General features: G+C 30.0%; 1 protein-coding gene across 1 annotated transcript; it reads right to left on the bottom strand.

Annotated features, from left to right (window-relative positions):
* Positions 1-18798: 18798 nt before the first annotated feature.
* On the bottom strand, positions 18799-21080 carry LOC103568775 (protein escargot). Its single transcript, XM_008545743.2, has 2 exons — positions 20671-21080; positions 18799-20557 (listed from the first exon to the last, which is right to left on the bottom strand). Exons 1-2 carry the CDS (start codon positions 20786-20788, stop codon positions 19212-19214), a joined length of 1464 nt encoding a protein of 487 aa, XP_008543965.1. The 5' UTR covers positions 20789-21080; the 3' UTR covers positions 18799-19211.
* Between the last annotated feature and the right edge of the window lie 770 nt (positions 21081-21850).

Below are 21850 nucleotides of genomic sequence, written 5' to 3'. Positions count from 1 at the left end.
ATACTTTAATATAAAGAATTTTTTTAAAATTTAAATAAATTTAAATAAAAAATTATTTTAGTTCAATAAAAACTAATAAGCTATTTTTTAATTAACAAAAATTTTTATTTTAATTAATTAATTAAACAATTTTTGTCTCCCCTAAAATTTTAATTATCTAAATAATTATCAATAAAAATAATTTAAGAAATTCTTGAAATTATAAACTTTTCAAAAGAGAAAATTAAAAAAAAAAATACTTATACTTTTTTTACGGTAAATTTTCTTAACATGTACTTTTACTGGCCTTTGACGGTGGCTGGTTGATGAAAACCATATGTTTTATATATTCGTGAGAACACATATTTCAAAATGTATACAAGATCTTAAAATCTACAGCTCTCACCTTGCAGAATGTAAGGAAAAATAAAATTTTCTAATTTTATTATGTTTTCAGTTAGTCCTTGGACGTCATTGTACGAACCTTGGAAGGAAATTGTACATATAAACTCTATTATTCTCGAACTCAAGTTTAAGTGTACGACCTACAACTTGTTACATTGTAAGGTAGTTACTGGTATCTGGTAAACATATGGTGTCTGTTGTCAAATAATTATACTGTTCAAGTATACACTGTTTATAATATTGAATATACTGTTACTTTGCTGCCACTATAAACAATTTATATATTTATCCACCTTAAGTATTATATATATAGATAGAAGAGTGGGGTAATATGAGACACCATTTTTTAGCAAAAAAAAAATACTATTTTATTTTAAACTTGAAAAAAAATATCATATATATAAAGCATATATGGGTATATATGAACATATATGAAGTATATATGGATATCTATGAAGCACGCATGGTAGTATTTCAGAAGCACATAAAAATCACATATGGGTCATATTTGAAGCATGTATGGAAGCATATATGTACCACATATGAAGTATATATGAAGCGTGTTTGGGTATATGTAAAGCATTTTTGGACATATGAAGATATATGCATATACGGAAGCATACATATATGTGGATATATATGAAGTAGATATGGGTATATATGAAGCATGTATGGACGTATATATGAAGCGGATATGAAGCATGTGTGAGCATATGTGAAACATATATGGACGTATGAGTATTAGGAACGCCGTTTTTTTATAATCTACATACTGTGATATTAATATTCATGATCCAAATCGCCGAATCAAGTACATAATCATTTCCGTTTTATTTATAAATAATTTTTCTATCGTATGCAGAAAAAATTTTAAGTCCCGCTTAAAAATAAATCAACAATAAAATAATAAAAAAAAATTATATAAACACATTATTTATAATATATATAATTATAAATAAAGATAAATTATTCAAATTAGATATAATTATAAAATAATTCAGTTGTTACAATTTTATCAAAATTGATAACATAATTATCATGATGGCTAGTATGCATATAGATATACATGGGTTTAAGTATATGTTGATCTTATTGGTTTTTATGCGATCAGAGACTCGTTTTAAAACTCCCAAGACCTGTCAGTGTCTCTCTACTCGTAACACGCACATGTGCCAGTATAATAATAAAAATAATCATAATAATGATAATGATAAGATCTCAGCTTTTAGCATAAATTTGTGCTTAACCAAAGTGCCTATTAACATAGTAAATAACACCAGACTAAAAAATGATAAAATAAATAAATAACCAAAAAAAAATTTTTTTTTTTTAAATCAGATGAAATAAATATTATATCATAGTGTTATAGATCTATATTAACATATTAATAACTTTGAGTATATATATTTTTTTTTTTTTGCGACTTTTTAAATGGACATATAGAAGAATCGTCTGGTCGTTTTAAGAAGAGAGTAATAAAAAAAACGTCGCTGTGCTAAATAAAAAGTCAAAATGGCGATTCGACGGTAAATCACAGCGGCTTTTTTTTAGACTGCAAATATATATATATATATATATATATATATATATATATATATATATATATGTATGTATGTATGTATAGGCGGCTAGCGGCTCTACTCACTTTTACATTACGGAATATATATAATTTTTTTTTTTTAAGAGAGACGAGAGAATGGAGACGAGATGTATTTTAAAGAGAGCGGTTATTATTATGTATATTTCTTATGGTATTATATATATATATATATTTGTCTGTAAGTGTGTGGATGAAAATGAAATAACGCATATGGAACGCATGATGATGAACAAACGAACGCACGAAAAGAAGGTACGCAAAAGGATGGACGGGTGAAACGGACAGACAGGCGGGGGCCACCTTGTCGTTAAAAATCGCGTAACCGCATATAGAAAGACTCTGGACGAGTCAAGGGTCTGGTTAATTTTTATTAGGCATAAATTTGAGAAAATATTCGTGGGCGACGTGGATGGCCAGTTACTTTTGTTACTCCTATACAGACATTTTTTTGTCACGAATTTCGAATATTTTATTTTGGGCGGTTCACATTTTTACTGCAAAAATTTTTTTATTTTTATATTTAGTCAACCAAATCCCATATCATTGTTTGTTAAATTCAAGCCGCAAAATGCGCCTTGTCCGGTCCATTTTGCCCGTATTTAAATTATTGCCCCCCACCAATTTTTTGTATTTCAAATTTTCCACCGAAAAAAAAATTTTATTTACTTATCATTAAAAAATTTATATAAATTTCAATTATTTTTATTACTGACTCATAAATATTCTCATAAACTGAAGAATTTATTTTATAACAGTTCACACTATATATTAACAATACATCCAACCCCATAACTACACTACAATTTTAAAAAAATAAATATATATGATAAATAATAAAAAATATCCATTAAATTTATGAGTAATTAGGGTGGGGTAGGAATGTTACAAACTTAGCAAACAAGTTATATATATATATATATATGATGTTAAAAGTAGCATTTGTAGTATAAGCTTTCAAATCACCATAGGCAAAATAATGTTTTGCAATAGTACTGGAAAATATGTAAGAGAATATAAAAGTATGAGAATAAGCATGAGTAAAGAGTAATATAAGTACGAAAGCTTTTAACATAAATCAGGTCATTTAGTCATGTATAATTTAGCCATTTTTTCATGGTGCTCATATTTTCATTTTAAGTTGATGTTTTAAACTGTTTTATAGGACAATGCTGTTATGGAGGTGCTTCAACTCACAAAATCACAATCATAAATAATAAATATATACAACACAACAATATAAATGCGCACCCGCAATACTCTTATGTATATATAAGTGTATTACTTTCATGGGTAGGCGACGCGAACGCCTTTATATTGCTGCCAAATTACAGTGTGGCCACCCATAATGCGGCCGCGAGCCGTAAGAGGGCTGGACTAAAGTAATAATGTTGATATTAACAACGCCAGAAATATCTTTTACCCAACTTGAGTCTGCAACTTACGGACTAAAAGACAAAAGATGATGATGATGATGATGATGATGAGTAACAGGAGGGCGAGGATACGGCTACAGACGGCAGATATAAATTATGGGGGTTAGAGTGTGTTAATTTTTATCCTTATTGATTTTCGAGTGTTTTACCACCTTGAGAGGTTATGTTGTTAAATTGCCGGTTGGCAAGTCGCTTATCTGTTCCCAAGTTTCAGTTCTTTTTAACAGTAACAACGTTTTTTTTTCTTTTTGTCAAAGCAAAAAATTGTAGACGACCCTGATGAATTATAATAAATTTGTGTGCTAAAGAAAAAGTTTGCCGATAGCGCCCCCTGGTTGTTGAAAAGCCTATTAATTCAAAATAATTCAAATTTCCCGCGCAAAAAATTAATCCTCTGCGCAGGTCCAGAGTCCAGTTTTCAGCACTTGAGATAAAATTTGCTTTTCCTATAAAAGAAAATACATGTGGGATTGCATGAGAACCCATAGGAATTCAGATAGGAAAGTATGGACGTATAAAAATCCATAGCAATTAATCCTATCGAAAAAATCCATATGGGAAACTAGTCTAGATTCCTATGTGGGTTTCGACATGGCATTTTCCGATGGATTCCCATATGGTTTCCCATAGAAACCCAGCATAAATTCCTAAAAAGATTCTTACATGGGTTCCTATGGAAATCCACACCATGTAAATTCCATGGTTTTTGTATGGAATCTCTTGTGGATGTTTACCTCGATTTCCTATGGGAATTCGCACCACGTCAAAGTAGAAATCTAAGTACTCATGGTTTCCTGTATGGATTTCCCATATGAGAATCCAGATTTCCATGGTTTCCTACATGGATTCTTAAATAAATCCATACTTCCTAATATGGATTTTTATGGGTTCCCATGCAATCTTGCATGGAGTTTTTAATAGGGTATAGGAGTGTGAATTTATATGAGAATCCATGTAGGAAACCATGGGTACCTGGATTCCCATATGGAAAATCCACAGAGGAAACTATGGGTATCTGGATTCCTATTTTGACATGATGAAGATTCCCATAGAACACCGAGGTAAAAATCCACATGGGATTTTATACGATTCCCATATAGATTTTGCATAGTGCGAATTTCCATAAAAACCCATATAAGAATCTATATCGGGACCTATGCTGCATTACTATAGAATTTTTCTGATAGGGTTTGCTTTATAATTTATGGGGAAGGATTTTTAAAAATAAATATGTAATAATAAGTAACATATATATGATGTAATAAAGAATATAGGCCACCGTGTAAGACACAATAAGTAGTAGAAATACACTTACGAGTATCGTTAAACATCCGGCATTATTTTATCAGTAAGTTATCGGTAAGAGATCGATTCGAGTTTATAAGCAGTCGAGCAAGGGAGTGAATTTCCTTTTTACTGCCTCCAGCATACATATATATATATATATATATATATATATATATATATATATATACATCCATATATATATAAGTATATGTACATACAATATAATACTATGTACCGATCTACATCGGTAGTGATCTACCGATCTCAGTTACAAACTCGCTCATAGGTCGTGATCTGCCTTTGGGCAGAAGTTCAATCGTCCGGATAGGAAATAAATTTCGTCTATATATTTATATATGTATATATATTTATATTAAAGTTTAATAGTAAAAAATTATAAAACATTTTCGACGAATTATTTTATTAAATTTTTTTTTAACTCGCGGGATCATCAAAGTACTCATAATAATAAACGACTCGCGTACTTAGAGGTCATGGTGAGGTTATAGGTCACATTGTAATGAATTGGTTTACACCTTGAGGGCAAAAACCAGCTTTGTATTTTTACTTTTTTTTTTTTTTTATCAAAAAATTTCAATACACCCAGAGATGGAGTCTGTTTTTTATATATAAGTAATAGCAAAATATTCAAAATATTTTTTTGTAATTTTTTTTTTTTTCTAAGCGTGAGAGAGGAAAATAAGGGTAAAATGAGGAAGTATTAAATAAAAGTGACGTAGATGAAATCCGTGAGAAACTGGGTCTTGGAGTGAATTCCCGGGGCGTCGTGTAGGCGCAGCAGCACGACGTCAACGAATCGTGTTGATTTTGTATGCGCACTCGTTAGCAGGAGCTACAGTAGATACTCAATGCCCATGAGTGCATCTATTGGGATTCATTTTCGTGTAAAAAATTTAATTCTATTTATTTGTTACCTCTTCTCTTATATTCAATCAAATCATACTACTATTATTATTGTATCATTATTATTATTATTATTAGAGTTGAGAAAAAAAAATTTCGATTTACTGAAATCTAAATCCGGTATTAGATCTAATTTTATGTAGATATATATAACCTATATAAATCTTCAATAAATTTTTGAAAAAATTCAAAATTTTGGAAAAAATTCACCCGTCTGAAATTTTGAAAAAATCAATTTTTTTTTATGCATATTCCGATAGTCTATAGCTTCAAAAATCACATACTAAAATTTAAAGTGCATATTTCGAATATTTTTTTTGAGTTACAGCCATCTGAAAAGCAGCCGCTTATCGGTTCTCGAAAGTACATTTTTCAAAATTGCTTCAGTTATAACTCGAAGACAAATCATCCGATCGATTTGATTCGAATCGCAGCTTCTTCTATATATGTTTCTACGTACCATGAACTTTCAGTTTTCCGTTCGAATCAAAAATGTAATTTTGCCGGGCCAAAAATCATCAAATTTTCGCACAAATTTGAATTTTTTTTAAAAACTCCATCATTTTGTTAAATTTCAATTTTTTTCTTAGCTCAACGGTCATGGTACAGAAAATACCTTCTAGTTTAATAAACTTTTTGGTTTTTTTGATTTCCGGCACTATGAAGGGTGCTATCACTGCAGCAGTAGAGGGACTTTTTTTTTGGTGCCTCGGGAGATTCTGAATAACTCGGCGAATTTTGAATTTTTTGGTTTAAAATTTTTATCTGGTATTCATTATATATCCACAAATATATCCTTAGAACATTAAAACATTCCATGCAGTAGTTTTGTTTAAAAAAATTCCCAAACATCTTTTTTTCAGGTGATCATACTAGTAGTCCCCCTTAAAAAACGAAAAATTCAAAATTGTCGGTCCGTAGAGATCTATAAAAATCTAACAAGATCCTTATAGATCAAAAATTTTTTAAATTTATTTTAGTTTTATTTTGTTTGGGGGGGGGTCATTTTACCCATTTAAAATTTTTTTTGACTGACTAATTTTTATGTCGACCACTTCTTTAGAAAAAATAAAAAGACGTGAGAAAAATTTCTTGCAATTTTTCACCCCCTTTCCCTCTTCTGGGCCTTTCCATATTTACTTTTAATATTTCACAAGACATTGGCTATAAAAATAAAAATTCCCCGTAAAAATAATATTTATTATTAAAAAAAAAAAATTTAATTTAATAAAAAAAATAAATAATTGATTAAGTTTTCAATCATGATTAAATCACTATCTTAAAATCAATGCCCGAAAGCTTTCTTTGAAATCCATCCAACGTGTGCGGAGGAGTAAAAAAGCAAAAAGAGTTAAGTCCCCTGGGTCCGTCTTTATTTTTTATTATTATTTTTTTTGCACATTAAAAAAGATAAAATAAAAATAAAAGGAACTAAAGGTTTCAGTGAAGAGCGAGCCAGAGAACAGTATGGTAACGGTACTGGTTCTTAAACGCTATGTTATTCCGTCAAATGAAATCCTCGTGACCCTACTCTCAGGTCCCGTATTCTTTTTCTTTATCCCTCTGTGTACTGCTTTTCCTTCTCATCTCATCTTTATATCTCTTGTCTCTTTTATTTTCTGTCTCTTCAAATTTATTAATTTCACTTATTATTTATATATTTATATATTTATTACATCTCTTATTTACACTTCTCATTACAATCTCTAAGTTTTTATCACTCAGACAATTTACAGTTTTTTTTTTGTCATCATCAAAAAATTCGCGCCAAAGGGGCGAAATGGCCACCAAAAAAATTCAAAATTTGAAAAAAAATTTTTACCGTGGGTTCAACTTTCCCCTCTTTCTCATACTTAATAACAATTTTGAAAAATTCAAAAATAAAATATTCATTTTTATGTCTTGTGCTCGTTCCTATTTTTTTTTACCCTCTCGTTCTTCCGTTTACAGTTTTCTTTTTGGACTTTATTAAAAAATGCCCGCAAAAAGGGACAAGACGGTCATCCCAAAAAATTTAAAATTCGAAAAAAATATTTTCAAAGTGGGTTCAACTTGCCCCCTCTCCCTTACATTTCATAAAATTTTCAGATTTGAAATAAAAAAAAAAAAATTTAATTTTTTGCCACGTGCATGTCCTTAATTTTTTTTTACCCTCTCGTCTTTTTCTCTACGCCCGCACATTAAAAATGAAAATAAAATAAAAAAATACGAATGAATAAAAAAGAATAAGTGATGCAAGGGAATTCAAGTACCGGTGGAACGACCCACGAATGAGCATCGAAGAGGCGTCGAAGTTTGATCTCGCAAAAAAAAAAATAAAATAAATTTAAGAAAAAAAAAAAATTTTTTTAAAGATAAGATGAGTAAAAAAAATAATCTCACGGGCATTTAACTAAAGATTTTAAAACGTGATCCATCGATTTAAACGATTTTTATCGGTCTCATGGTAAAATTCCTTAAAAATTGTTTCAATAGCGTGAATTATGTTTTAACCAAAATTACAGCATAAAAATCAACAACAAAAAAAAAAAATATTTAAAATAAAAAATATAAAATTTATATATTTCAATATTTCCCATAAAGTTTTCATAAATTCATTGGTCAATTTTAAAACCGCCTGAAGACTTGAGTAATTTGATGGCTCATTGAGATTCAGGAAATGATTGTCTATTGGGCATCTTCCCAAACGAGCAGAGATACTGTTTACTCTCTGGAGAACTAGTATAGTGTAGGTGCGCAAATAAGTAAAGAGCAAGAGGAGACTTTGCTTACACTAGGATACAGACAACAGGTTAGGTCACGATCCGACCACCATGGGACCATATTCAACAACTAACCAATCAAATAACATATCTCCAATCACTTTGTCATGACAGGCTATCAGTCCATCAATCTTTTATCATTTTCCCATAGATTAAATTAATCCAATAAAATTAATAATCAATAGACACCTGAAAATTATATTTTTAATTGATAAAGTCAACAAATTTCAATTTTTATACTTGTCGAAATTTTACACTTGTAGAGACAATTATGATCAAAATTTCAGTATTAGTTTTTAAATTGTTTGAAGAATGCAAAATATTCGAAAGTTATCGAATTATTGGAATTATCTATCACTTATTAATAAATTGTTGGTAAATTTTTTCAAAATTCAAATATTTATAAATTTGGACTTTATTTGATTTTGGAATTCCAATATTTGCTTCAAACTTTGCACATAAAATTTTGAATTATTCCAAAATTAATGGATACGAAATTTTTTGAATAATTGAAAAACTTACGAATAATTTTAAATAAACGAATAGTTCAAAAATTTATGAATGCTCGGAATTTTTCGAAAAATTCAAAAATTGACGGATTTTTAAAATTTTTCAAATAACAAAAACTGTACGGATAATTCATAAATTTTCAAATAATTCAAACTTTCCCAATCATTTGAAAATTGTAATTATTCAAATCGAATTTTGAATCGAATATTAATATGAATAATTGGAAAGTTCGAATTATATTTGCATACTCCCAAGATAAATATTAAATAGTACATATATGACAAATATATATATATATATATATACATTTTTTTTGGACCAATGAATTTCGATAATTATTAAAATTTTGGCCATGCACTAAAAAAAAAACTAAAAAAATTTCTTTGATCGACAAATTCGTTAACACCCGAGTTGTTAAATAAGTAAATACGGTAATTAAATATTTACCTTGACATTACAATAGTATTAACTGAGTAAATACTTGCTTTAAGACATTATTCCGCACCTGTTGAACGTGTCTGTATATGTATATGCATATGTATATTAATAGCAAGGTATGTCATCAAAAAGGTAGTGCGTGTCCGTAAAGTCTGCAAATGACGACGAGTAGCATTAAAGAGTTTCCCACTCTCGTGTGTTTTTGTGTCACACATAACGTTTGCGTGCAGCAGCACATGTATTATACTTATGACGTTATACTTGTGGTACACATACATACTTTTATAATTCCCTCTCTTTTGATAGCAGACACGCGACGTGGATTGGCCATAGCGATTCACGTTACGCGCCTGCGTGAATTCACTTTTAACACTGAATGATCGCGCGTGCTCCAGGTGGTTACCCAATAAGTCTACTGGGTTAATGTGTCGACAATTACCTGTCTCTTTTGCCCGCCCATACTCACGATTAATTCAACTCCAATAGCACCATCTAATTATTCAATTATTGGATTGCATCATCGGCTTATTTTCATTCATTCATTCATTTTTATGATTTATCCACCGAGTCGAAATTTTTGCTTCACTTTACTGACTATTTATGTACTAAAAGTGATTTTTTTTTTTTATTATATACATACATGTTTATTATTATAATTATATACAGACTCATTTTTTTTTCAATTCCTAGTTTAAAAAATTTCTTGAGACAAGTAGACAAAAAAAAATTTCTTGGCATGAGAAAAATTTTGCATTATGGAATGAAAAAGAAAATTTTCTTAGACAGAAAAAAAATAATTATTGATTGACAGTAAACTTCTTGATTCAAGAAAATTTTTTTGAAAATCTCAATTTTCTCTGATAAAGTAAAAATTTCCTGTGATCAAGAAAAATTCTCTTGGCTTAACAAAATCTTGACTTGATTCTCGAAACCGTTTGTCTTCCAAATTTTTTTTTGACTCAAGATAGCTTTTTTTCCTGTGTAGGTCTAAAAAAAAACTTCTTGACTCAAGAAAATGTTTTTTCGCCTCGAAAAACTTTTTGTTTTTAATTCATAATGCAAAAAATTCCTAAGGACAAGTAAAAATTTTCTTGAGACAAGGAAAAGTTTTTGGTACAAAGAAAATTTTTTTTTCCTTTGTTATAGCAACAGTCTAAAGTGATTACAAAAAAAAAAAAAAGGCGCGAGCGAAAATTATTTTGAAATCAGAAATCAGCTTTAAAAATTTTTTTTACGGGTCATATATTAAAAAAATAAAAAAAGTCCCTTTTAATAATAAATAAAGTCGTTTGTAATTAATTATTTTGTTATGTAATGTATAATACATGTTTACATGCATTTATACATAACTTCCGTATGGAATAATAACAACAATAATAACAATATTAAATATATACAATTGATGATAATTAAGATGAGATCGTTAAAAGATAAAATTCACTATCATCTTAATTGCTGTCTCTGGTGGTAGCTGGTTCGGAGTGTGTATTAGCTCTCTTAGGTCTTAGAGTACAAGCAGCCAGCTACTGATGTGATTCTTGACAAGATCACCGGACAATCACCGTGACTCGTCTGTAATTATCGTTGTGCAATCTATCCCGGGTGTGTCAGTGCACCCGTGACCTATCACAATGACGGTGTGTGGCCCAAACCACCATGAATAAATTTTAAATTTATTTATTATTACCTTGCCATTTACTTTTTTTTATATATCTGATAATTTTTTATTAACAATAAAAATATATTATTTGTTATCAATAAAAAAAAAATCTATGATTTTTTTATTTTTAAAAATCATTTACTTTTTTATTATTATGGGCAGTAATGGAGCCTCCTTAAATGTTGGCGATATGTAAACTGTAAATTGAAAAATATGTAGAGAGGGGCAGACAAAATGGGGCTGGATGGGCAAAATGGACCACCAAAAATTTAGTAAAATTTTTTTAAGAATTTTTCAGTAGACAATGTATTGTCGGCCACAAAAAGTACATACGTTGTCTTCTCTGCCACATTAAATTTTATAAAAGTTGCAGAAAAATAATCCATTATTTACTTGATGGTCCCGTTTTACCCGCCTTCCCCCATAGATATATAAATAAACATTCCGTAAAAGATTTCCTTATTTAGTTCCTTTCCGCTGAGTTGTTGATTGCTGTATTTAGTCGTTTTGTTTAGTAGATAATTGATGTACGTCGTGCGAATTGTCGCCTCGGATCACAGAAAGTATAGTTCACACGTGCCTTACATGTTCCTTGGACCACCTACGCGTTTTAATACTAAATGCCACACCTCGGATAATGATGCGAAACAAATCCAAGCGGTGCTTTTGCCAATTCCCACCTGATGACCGGTTGTCATACGACACACTCATGTGTTGGAAGGTCAAATAAAAAATCTTATCAACCAAAAAAAAAAAAACATATATATATGTACATATATTTGCATTTCCTACGTAGAGGAGATTGAGGCAAAATGAGACAAAGAAATTTTTTTCGAAAAAATACTCAGTTATAATTTTTCTTATGGGGCAAGTTGGTCATTTAAAAATTTTGAGTATAAAAAAATTTATTTTCTCGTGAAATATCAAAATATTTTTTCAAAAAGAAAAATTAACTGAAAAAAATTTTTTTTTTTAAAGCGGTGTCCATTTTACCCCAGTAACTATTAAAAATATGGTGACTTATTTTGTCCAGTCTCGTGTATAAATTTACTCCTTAAATATTTAAAAATACAAAAAAAAAATTTTTCCATTTAAAGGCAACGAAATTTTTTTTGTCAATTATTAAAAAAAATTTATGAATTTAAAATCCATTAAACGGGATTTGTAAGAGAAGTGGAAGATGGGTACTGCACTTAAATCAGACCGGAGATGTGAGTCCTGTACTCAGTATCTAAATTGGCCGGACTATGTATTTATTAGCGCGTAAAAATCGCCATTACTTGATTATTTTTTCTCCAGCTTGAGGTTAATGATACTTATAATGGCTCTCAATGCTTTTATACATATAAACTTATGCATATATTTATACATTTATATATAAAAATGTCTGAGCTTTAAATATCTCGAGTTATCAATCCATTGAATTATGCATGAATTCGTGATACTGTAGAGTATTACAACCTTGTACATATATTTTTTGCTTTGTTTTCATGTAATGTATATGCATATATATATATATATATATGTATATAGAGATTTTTAGGTTACCTAAATAAAAAAATACTGTGTGTGCGTATGAACTAAAGGGAATAAGTTTACGACACCCTCATGTCATCCAGAACAAATGTCTTTATATCAATCATCAGTTAAAACAACTTAAGGCATTTTACTGCACAGCCCACGGGAACTAATTAATTCCGACGCTGATTAATCTCAACAAATTACTGGGTTTATATTTATTTTTAAACAACAACAATAATATTTATTTTTAAAAAAATATTATTATTTGTTGGTAATAATTAAATTTACTTTTTTCAACCTCAATCTAAACAAAATGGGAGAAGGGGTAATATTTTTGTTTTATTAATAATGGGTTTGAACATAATTAATTTAAAAGAAAAAAGTAACTGTAAAATTAATTACGAATACTTGTAATTAATTTTCAATAGGAGAGAAATGGGCGGGAAAAAAATTTGAATAGATAATTTTTTTTTGCGAAATTTGAATTTAATTATTTGATCGAAATTTTTAGAATTTTGTGTGACCTGAATTGCCCACTACTACTTGGTATTATATATTCATTAAATTTAATTAATTCAATAGATTATTATATTTTATTTTTAATAAATTCAGAGGCGACGTGTTAAATTACTTGAATATTTGAATATAATTATATTTTTATAAGTTCGCGAATTATTAATGTGAGATTTGAATTAAAAAATTTTATGTGGGTGATTGTAAATAAATAAAAACCATCAAATGAGAATATATTACGATAATCGCCACATGTCAAATATTTTTATTACGCTATAGCTAGTTTCTCTAATAATTTGACATTTACTTGAATTAAAATATATAAATCTTCATACTAAAAGTTGAAAAATCGAACTTATCATTTGAAAGGAGTTTAAAATTGGTATATAGAAATATGACTAATGCACTTGTTTTTCTAAATTTATATCATTTCCATAGAAAAAAAAAATTTTAGAACTTTTAGTCTTCTTCTAATCTCTTATATGGCCAATTATGCCCCGAGTACTTGATATTATGAATAAACTTTACGAAATCGTAAAAAAAAAACAAATTTTGTACAAAATTTCGAGTGAATAATTTTTGATTTCGATGTCACTCAATTTTCAAAAAAATTTCATACTTTCTTATCTTTTCCAAATTTCTTAAATGGCCCATTGTGCCCCGAGTATTTCAAATTACTCATAAATTTCATGAAATCCTTGAAAAAAATTTTTTCAAAGTTTCGAGCGACTAATTTTCTCTCGGTTTTTTTTTCGTCGCTCAATTAAAAAAAAAATGAATTATTTTGACAGTAAATACATACCATTTATAAATTAGTATTATATTCATGATATATACATATATTTTAATTATCAAAATCGGTGTAAAGTAACAATAAGTCTTATGAAAATTAGCAGGTGTCGTGTGTCATGTCCGCCATCTGTTACGCCTTAAAGAACCCAAAAAATGTGTTGGGGGTAACAGGTTGCTATTCTTTTTTTTTCTTCATATATATATATATATATATATATATATATATATTTCATTCATTGTAGAATTTAATTTAAGCCCATTCCTGAGATTGTTTGGTCCCTCGTTCTACAGACTAATGACCCATTCACTATATTTTTTTTTCTTTTCGAAATCGCTCTGATTAAAAAAACCGCAGAAAATATTTATTAAAAGAAAATAATTATTTAATTAATTATCAATAGAGTCCGAGTTAAAGTTATAGTTTAGTTAGTGTGTTAATGTACAGTAGGTGGTATATATTTGATAGCGATCAAATTGGAATTCCTAGTAAGCATCAGAGCTCGACTATCAACACCCGTGACTCTCTAACGCGAGTCAAAGTGTCGAGTGTGTCACAGCCACATGTGGTTTAGTTGGTGTCGAGGCTAAATTGCAGTCCGTAAGCTTTAGCTGAGCGTGCGCCGAGATCGAGATCAACGATCGGTAGTAGGTACTGTCGTTAAGAAAAAAAAAAATAATGAAAAAAAAAAAAGTTAAATAACTATAAGAATAAAAGACGAAGAAGCATGAAGAGGACCACCAACATACACTACAACTTTAGTTTATTCAATAGATATATATATATATATATATATATATATATATATATCTATATATATATGTTGTATAAGGAATATATTCGCAACCGTTAGTCCGGACCGCACTCGAAGCATCGGGAATGACACCTACACTTTATTACACTGCCGATATTTCTACGAACTCAGGTGTAACATTCATTATCATAAATATATGTACTTGCAATTCCTTTCACTGTCTCGTTACTACTTACTACACTATACATTTTTATTTCAAATCATTATCGATAATATACTATTTTTTAATTTATTTATTTTTTTTTACTTATTCCATTAATTATTATATTTTTTATTTTATATATTAATCATATCTATGGCAGGGAGTACAAATTTTTAATAAATTAAAACTATGGGTAAAATGAGCCACATCATTTTTTAAAATTAATATAGAAGTCACTTTAGAAAATTTTACATAAATTTAGACTTTTTGAAAAAAAAAGTTATTTTTAAGCTCGGCCCATCTTGTCACGTTTTGGTCTTTTTTATTCGACCTATAAAAAAATTATACGAAATTTTTTTACTGATCCTAATTTGCTCAAAAATTTATTTCCTTTCAATTTGCAATATATATATATATATATATATATATATATATATATATATATATATATTGCATTATTTATAATGGCTTGTGAATTGTTCAATTTTATCACGAATCATGACATTATCAACTGAGGTAGTAAAAAAAACTATATATATATATATATATATATATATATATATATATATATATATATATATATGTATATATACATAATAAGTATATCGGTAGCATTAAAGCCATCAAGAGCATCCGCTTCTCAACTGCAGCGCTGGTATTATTTGAGATGAGCCGTGACCGATCATCACGTGATATCACGATCTTCGGTCACGTCAACATTCAAGTGTATCGTTTAACAACACACCTCTCATTTTCAATCTCATCAAATTTTCAACATATATATATACGCATTTACACATATAAAAATTAAATTTTTACAACGAAATATTTTTTTTCAATTTCAATTTTCAAAGACAAGGTGCCAATAATCGGTACATTAAATAAATTTAGTTCTATGAAAATAAAAAATATCCAAACCAAGAAAAGAGTAAAATAAATTTTTTCTATAAAAAAAAAAAAAAATTTACCTAAAGTGGGAAAAAAAATTCTTTAAAGTTTCCGGCATATATGAAGTTTTGTTAGAATTTGTTGAGGTTTGAATACACTTCAGTTTACAAACTGCATGGAATATATATATATATATATTCTTTGTCACCCTAGAACATTGTATACCCCCGCATAATATAAAAACGAATGAAAAGAATAGCCTTTACTTTTAAAGTAAAGAGCGAGAACAGAAATATGTCTAAGAATAGCAAGAGGACGCACCTGTTCGATCACGCCCGGTTTTAAAAACTCTTCATAAAAGCACTTTAAACAAAGACATAACATCTATATGCCTCTCTATCTGTCTCGTTACCTCAAGTTGCTTACAATATTGCATTGAATTTTAGCCCAGGGTAAAAACTGCTGTATTAAATTGTCATTGAAGCGACAAACACCTGTCGTTCTATACCAGAACAACCAGAGTGAATGAATGGTTGACCAGCAAACCAGACTTGGACTGAATGGACAAAATATGCAAATTAGCCTTACAGTTTAAAGACGCTAATTTCATTTTTAAATAGATAAATTATTTAAGTAAATTGTTAATTAAATTGTTGGTGTGATGACAGATTTCGGCGAACACAAAACTCGTGAATGTCCTCGGGGATTTAATGTCCCCCTTTTATGTGAACTATCACATCAATACACAATATTTCATCTCGTTTGAGATTTATATAGTGACATAAATGCCCATATGGACGCTTGTCACAATTGCTACACTTACGAACCCTTTGTCCTTTGTTGTGTTCAACTCCAATATTTAAGTATTTAATTATGATGACTACTGTATATGTATAGCGAACATTTTTTTTTATTTTGTGTTTGATCTCCCGGGGATAAATAATTTAGAATTACACCAGATCTAAGGAGATTGATTTTTTAAAAATTAAATCTACATTACTTTTAGCAGATCTACTGACTTTAAGAAGATCTCATGCACAGAAAAAAATGATTTCTTGGCGTAAAAAATTTTTACTCCCCCCAAGAAAATTTTTACTTGCTCCAAGAAATTTTTTCTAGTCCTAGGAAAATTTTTGTCATTTCATAATGCAAAATATTTCTTGTACCAAGAAATCCTCTCTGTGTAGTTGCTAGGACTTTCTTTTTCAAGATTTATTACTTATGGATCTGAGTAGATCTTAGTAGCTCGAGATGTTTTGAGATCACCATAGGTCTAAAATTATTAACGTTCGGCTGAAAGCATCAGTCTGATATCTATTCCTATTATAAATCTACAGTAGATCTATTGAGATCTGATCTTTTTATGAATTGGATCTATGACATTTCTAGCAGATTTACAGAGATTCAGATCTCATAGTTTCCGGGTTTTTTCTTTTGTGATCTACGAAAACTTGTAGAAATTCACGGAAATTGTTCAAGATCTCCGGAGACTTCTCTAGCCGTAGAAATTTGATGCAAATTCTTTTCGATCTGCGAAAAATCTCTATCGACTTTATTGTGAAATCTTTGAAAATCTGATCTTATCAGAGATCTAAAATCATCGACGATCTGCCAAAGTCATCAAAGATCCTCTGAGATCTATTCTAAATTTTAGATCTGACCTAAATTTTTTTTCTCCCGAATTTAAATTTTTTTACGCTTCATATTTATTTAAGTATCGGTAATTATATTATTTTTATTTATTTATCTAATTAAGGCCCAGAAATTATTTAGTTTTATTGGAATTCAAAAAAATTACAAAAATAGAATGCATTTGAATTTTTATAACCGATGGACAAAACACATATATTCATATATAATATAAAAGTAACAAATTTCGAAATTTTTTATTTAATTAATTGATCGAATTCATTTCCGGTTAGAACAGAACAAAAAATGTTTTAATAATTTTTTAATTTTACCTCAAAGGTATGTAATAAATTATATATGCACTTACCGTTATATTGTCACTTAAAAAATAAATTAATGACTAATTAAAATTAATTTATAAATAAATGGCAAGGAAATGGATAGAGGATAAACATAAATAAAAAATAAATATGAAAAAACAATTATTTAAATTATCTTTAAAAATTTATTTATTTGTTTTATAAAATATTTAAATATATCTATTTATAAAAGATATTTGTTTTTTTTTTTTATATAAAATTTAATTTTAGAAAAATTTCTATACAAAATCTTATAAAATATGGTACTCGCCCTGAGTCTCGCAATTATATTATATTTCTTCATAATTTCTTTTACACATAATATATGTTAGTCCTAATTTCGAACATCAAAATTTGTGTAAAAAAAAATATTGAGAGCTCTCAATATGAAATTGGATTTCATAAAAAATATTTATTTCTCCCTTTCTCTCTCGTTTATACACTCAATAATTTTTAATTTTTTGTTTTATACAATGACTAGTTTGTTCAAATATTTGTATGAAAATAATAAAAAAAAAAAAAACAACCGACAATTTAAAAATAAAAAATTTTGCCTTACAACTCAAACGATTTTTTAAAAAATCGGAGCGAAGAAATTAATTATCAAAAATATTTTTTGTCAGCGTATTAATTTTTTTTTTTTTTTTTCACTATTTTTCGCTTTAAAATAATTAAAGTCAATTATCATTAATTATTTACACATAATTACTCTTAATGCAAAAAAAAAAAAATCTATAAATTATCAAGCGCTTAAAAGTTACATAAAATATAAAAAATGGCATTAGGACGCATTAGAAACATCCGATGAATTTTCCAAAAAAAAAAAAGTATCAAATCCCGAATCGTTATAAAGATAACCATGAAAATAAAAAATGGCACTAAAGTTTCACGGTACCGCATCAAGCGGTTTCACTCTGGCAAAAAAAAAAATGAATTCAAAGACGCACGCGTGATTAGCAAGATATGGCAATTACTTTAAAAAAATATAAAGGCACACACGTTTACCCTAAGTACAAAACGAAAAAACACAAATTTTGATTTATAAAAAAATATATGATCCTGATTTCAGCAGACAATTAACAATTTCCAGACTTTTAAATTAAAAAAAAAAAAAAAAAAAACTAAAAATATGCACATGTAGAGAATTAAAAATGCTATAAGTGCATTTTTGTAAAATATTTTTTTTTTAATTTATCGTTTCTAAAAACATCCAAAAGTTATTAGACGGCTGATTTCAGTATCATAAAAAATAATCGTAATAATAATAATTAATAAAAACCCGAAAAAAATGAATAAATATAAATAAAGAAAACTTGGAAAAAAAAACCTAATTATTATAATTGTTCACGCGCAATTGTTGTTTGTACTCACAAAAACAGTCTGTCGTCTCAAAAATTAAGGCACTTACTCTACATATATATAAATATATATGTCTATTATATATATTAATAATCTGTATTAATTATCATAAATATTAATTTTTAAATTACTTATTACAAAAGTGGAATGCACGAAAGACGATATATATGTACATATAATACATATGTGTGAGTTAAATTAACAATTGTAACCAATAGGTACATTGATACCAGGACAGCCGCCTTCTTGATGTTTCGTCAAAAGTGACATTCTGCTGAATGTTTTACTGCACGAACTACACGAATATTTTTTGACATCGCTGTGCGTTTGTAAATGTGCGCGTAAATTACTGCGGTCAGCGAATGCACGATTGCAATGTTGACAACTGAATGGTTTTTCACCAGTATGTGTTCTAATATGACCCTGTAGTAACCAGGGACGTGAAAATGCTTTTCCGCACAGATGACACTTGCACGGTAACGTGTGTGTTCTTATGTGCATTTTCAGCGCACCAAGACTGACGTAAACTTTTTCGCAGTATTTACACGAGAATGATTTTTTAGTTTGCCCTTCAGCAGCAGCACAATGAAATTGTTGATGTTTCGATAGTCCACTGTAAGTAGAATACGATTTGCCACAATCAGGACATTGGTATCGGGGTGACGATGAGGAATTTGTGGAAACTGTTGAGGCTGCTGATGGTGTTCCGACGATATTTTGCGATGTCGAGTCCATTTTCATCAGAATTGTTGACCCGGCTGATGTTGAACCGGCACTTGAACGACCACTGTCACTTCCAGGGGATGATAAATCTTCGGGTGTCACTGGTGGTGGTGATCTGAGTGGACCGTAGCTCATTGTACTTGTTGGCGATAGAGTACAATGATCTGGACTTGATGCCGTCCAGTAGTTACGGGGAATCGGTCTCTGTATTGTCGGACATGTCAATGATGAATGAGGTGGCGGTGAAAGCGATGCATGCTCTGGTGACGAGTGTGGATGATATCCTGCCAGAGGATATGACGGGTAGAGTTCGCCAGTCGGATGCTGGGGAAAACGGTAAGCTGGTGAGTATGGCAAGTAATGGGGTGGATAAAGTGGAGCCCGAGTCCAAGCTGGTGTCGCGTAATGAGCAACTGGTTCTACTGGTGTATTGAGATTCAATGGTTCCAATGGTGTTTTCGTTGCCAAGTAATTTATTGGTGACAATGCTGATGATGATGAACCACCGTCGTGTTGGATCACTTCGACTCGTTCTTTCTTGACGATTTGATTCACTGGCGCGATACCAACGGGTGGAGTTATTGGTTTTGATGGGTAGTGTAACTGATGGTGAATTGCTGTGGGTTGGAGAGACTGGATTGCTGACACACGTAGTGGCGAACACTGGTCGATTGATTGACGGGGTACTTTGGCACAGGGTGACGGTGACCGTGATAGTGAACGTGGTCGAAATTTTTCAGCCGTGAGACTCAGATCTTCTGGTTTTGTGCTCAAGTTCTCTGGCTCTGGGATGTCATCTGTCACTACGTCGATGATTTCGTCTGTAAACACAAATAAAATATTTCATTAGTTATATTGCTTCGAAAAAAATTTTTTTTATGAAAATTTTGTTTGAATTTTCTGGAAAATTTTTTTATAAAATTTTGAAATTTACCTTTGACAGATTCGGGAACTTCCTCATACAGCACATGGACTGGCCGTTTTTTCAACGGACAGTGGCTGTAACTATTGTTCTTTTTCACAAAACTACGCGGCATTTCTTCGACAAGCATTTTGCAATAGTTTTTTTTTTCTTATTTTTAAAATAAAATGTCTGTCAGTAATTAAAAATTTGTTGACCTCCTGGTAATCCAAATAATGGAGGACAACAATTATTAAAAAAACACTGCACAAATAAATGTAATCCGTCAATGCACAATAATAAATAACACAAATAGTGTAGTTGATTATTCACTTATGTTACAACGAATAACCGAAATAATTGTGTAGGAATAATTGTACTGACTTATTATATAAAATGAAAAAAGGAAAAAGGTATATGTAGACCCTACGAAGTTGTCGGTACGGCTGACGGCCGGATTCTGACTAGTAAGGTCGACGCGCAGGGCCTTATATAGACGATTCTCCCCACTTAGTTTCTGCAGGTGGCCCGCACGTGCTGTACAACCAATGTAGGCCCATGGGCCTTACATTCAACGCCAATAAGATTTACTCGGTCGCGGGCCAATGACCAATCAGCTTTACCGCATCTGTTCACTGTTACATCCCCATTCTTTAGTTTCCTCTTTTTTTTTTTTTTTTCAACTCTCTCTCACTCTCAGTCTACATATATATATATATATATATATATATATATATATATATATATATATATATACCTGATCTCTGTGATTGTTCCGCGTGTGTCATGTCTTGTGAGACAGATGCTGGGTTAGATATACCCATTTTACCCCGAATTTCATCACCCTAAATTTTTACCCCCACATGAAATTTTCCATATAAATAAAAATTTTATTTAAAATAAATAAAATATTTATACTTAAATTTATCGACCCCTACTTTTTTTGAAAATTTCATCCCCACTAGTGACATGTCCCCCGGCAGACATTCACTTTTCTCACTCCAGCGTGTCTGTGTTGTTGTTGTTGTGCTGGTTCGCTCACTCGCTCTTGTGAGCTTGAGTGTAACGACGTGCGCGCACCGTTTCCCCACTCTCAGTGTGTAGACCTCTACTGACGTTCTTCTCTCCCTCTTCACGCACCCCTCTGGTGTACTCGATGTAACGGTCGTGTCGCGTGCCGTGGCATCGCCCACGCGTGCAGCTCACTCACACA

Source organism: Microplitis demolitor, chromosome 6 (assembly GCF_026212275.2).
Source record: "Microplitis demolitor isolate Queensland-Clemson2020A chromosome 6, iyMicDemo2.1a, whole genome shotgun sequence".
In the NCBI taxonomy this organism is placed as follows: domain Eukaryota; kingdom Metazoa; phylum Arthropoda; class Insecta; order Hymenoptera; family Braconidae; genus Microplitis; species Microplitis demolitor.
The sequence above is the reverse complement of the archived record's forward strand: the minus strand, read 5'-3'. Positions and strand labels throughout refer to the sequence as shown.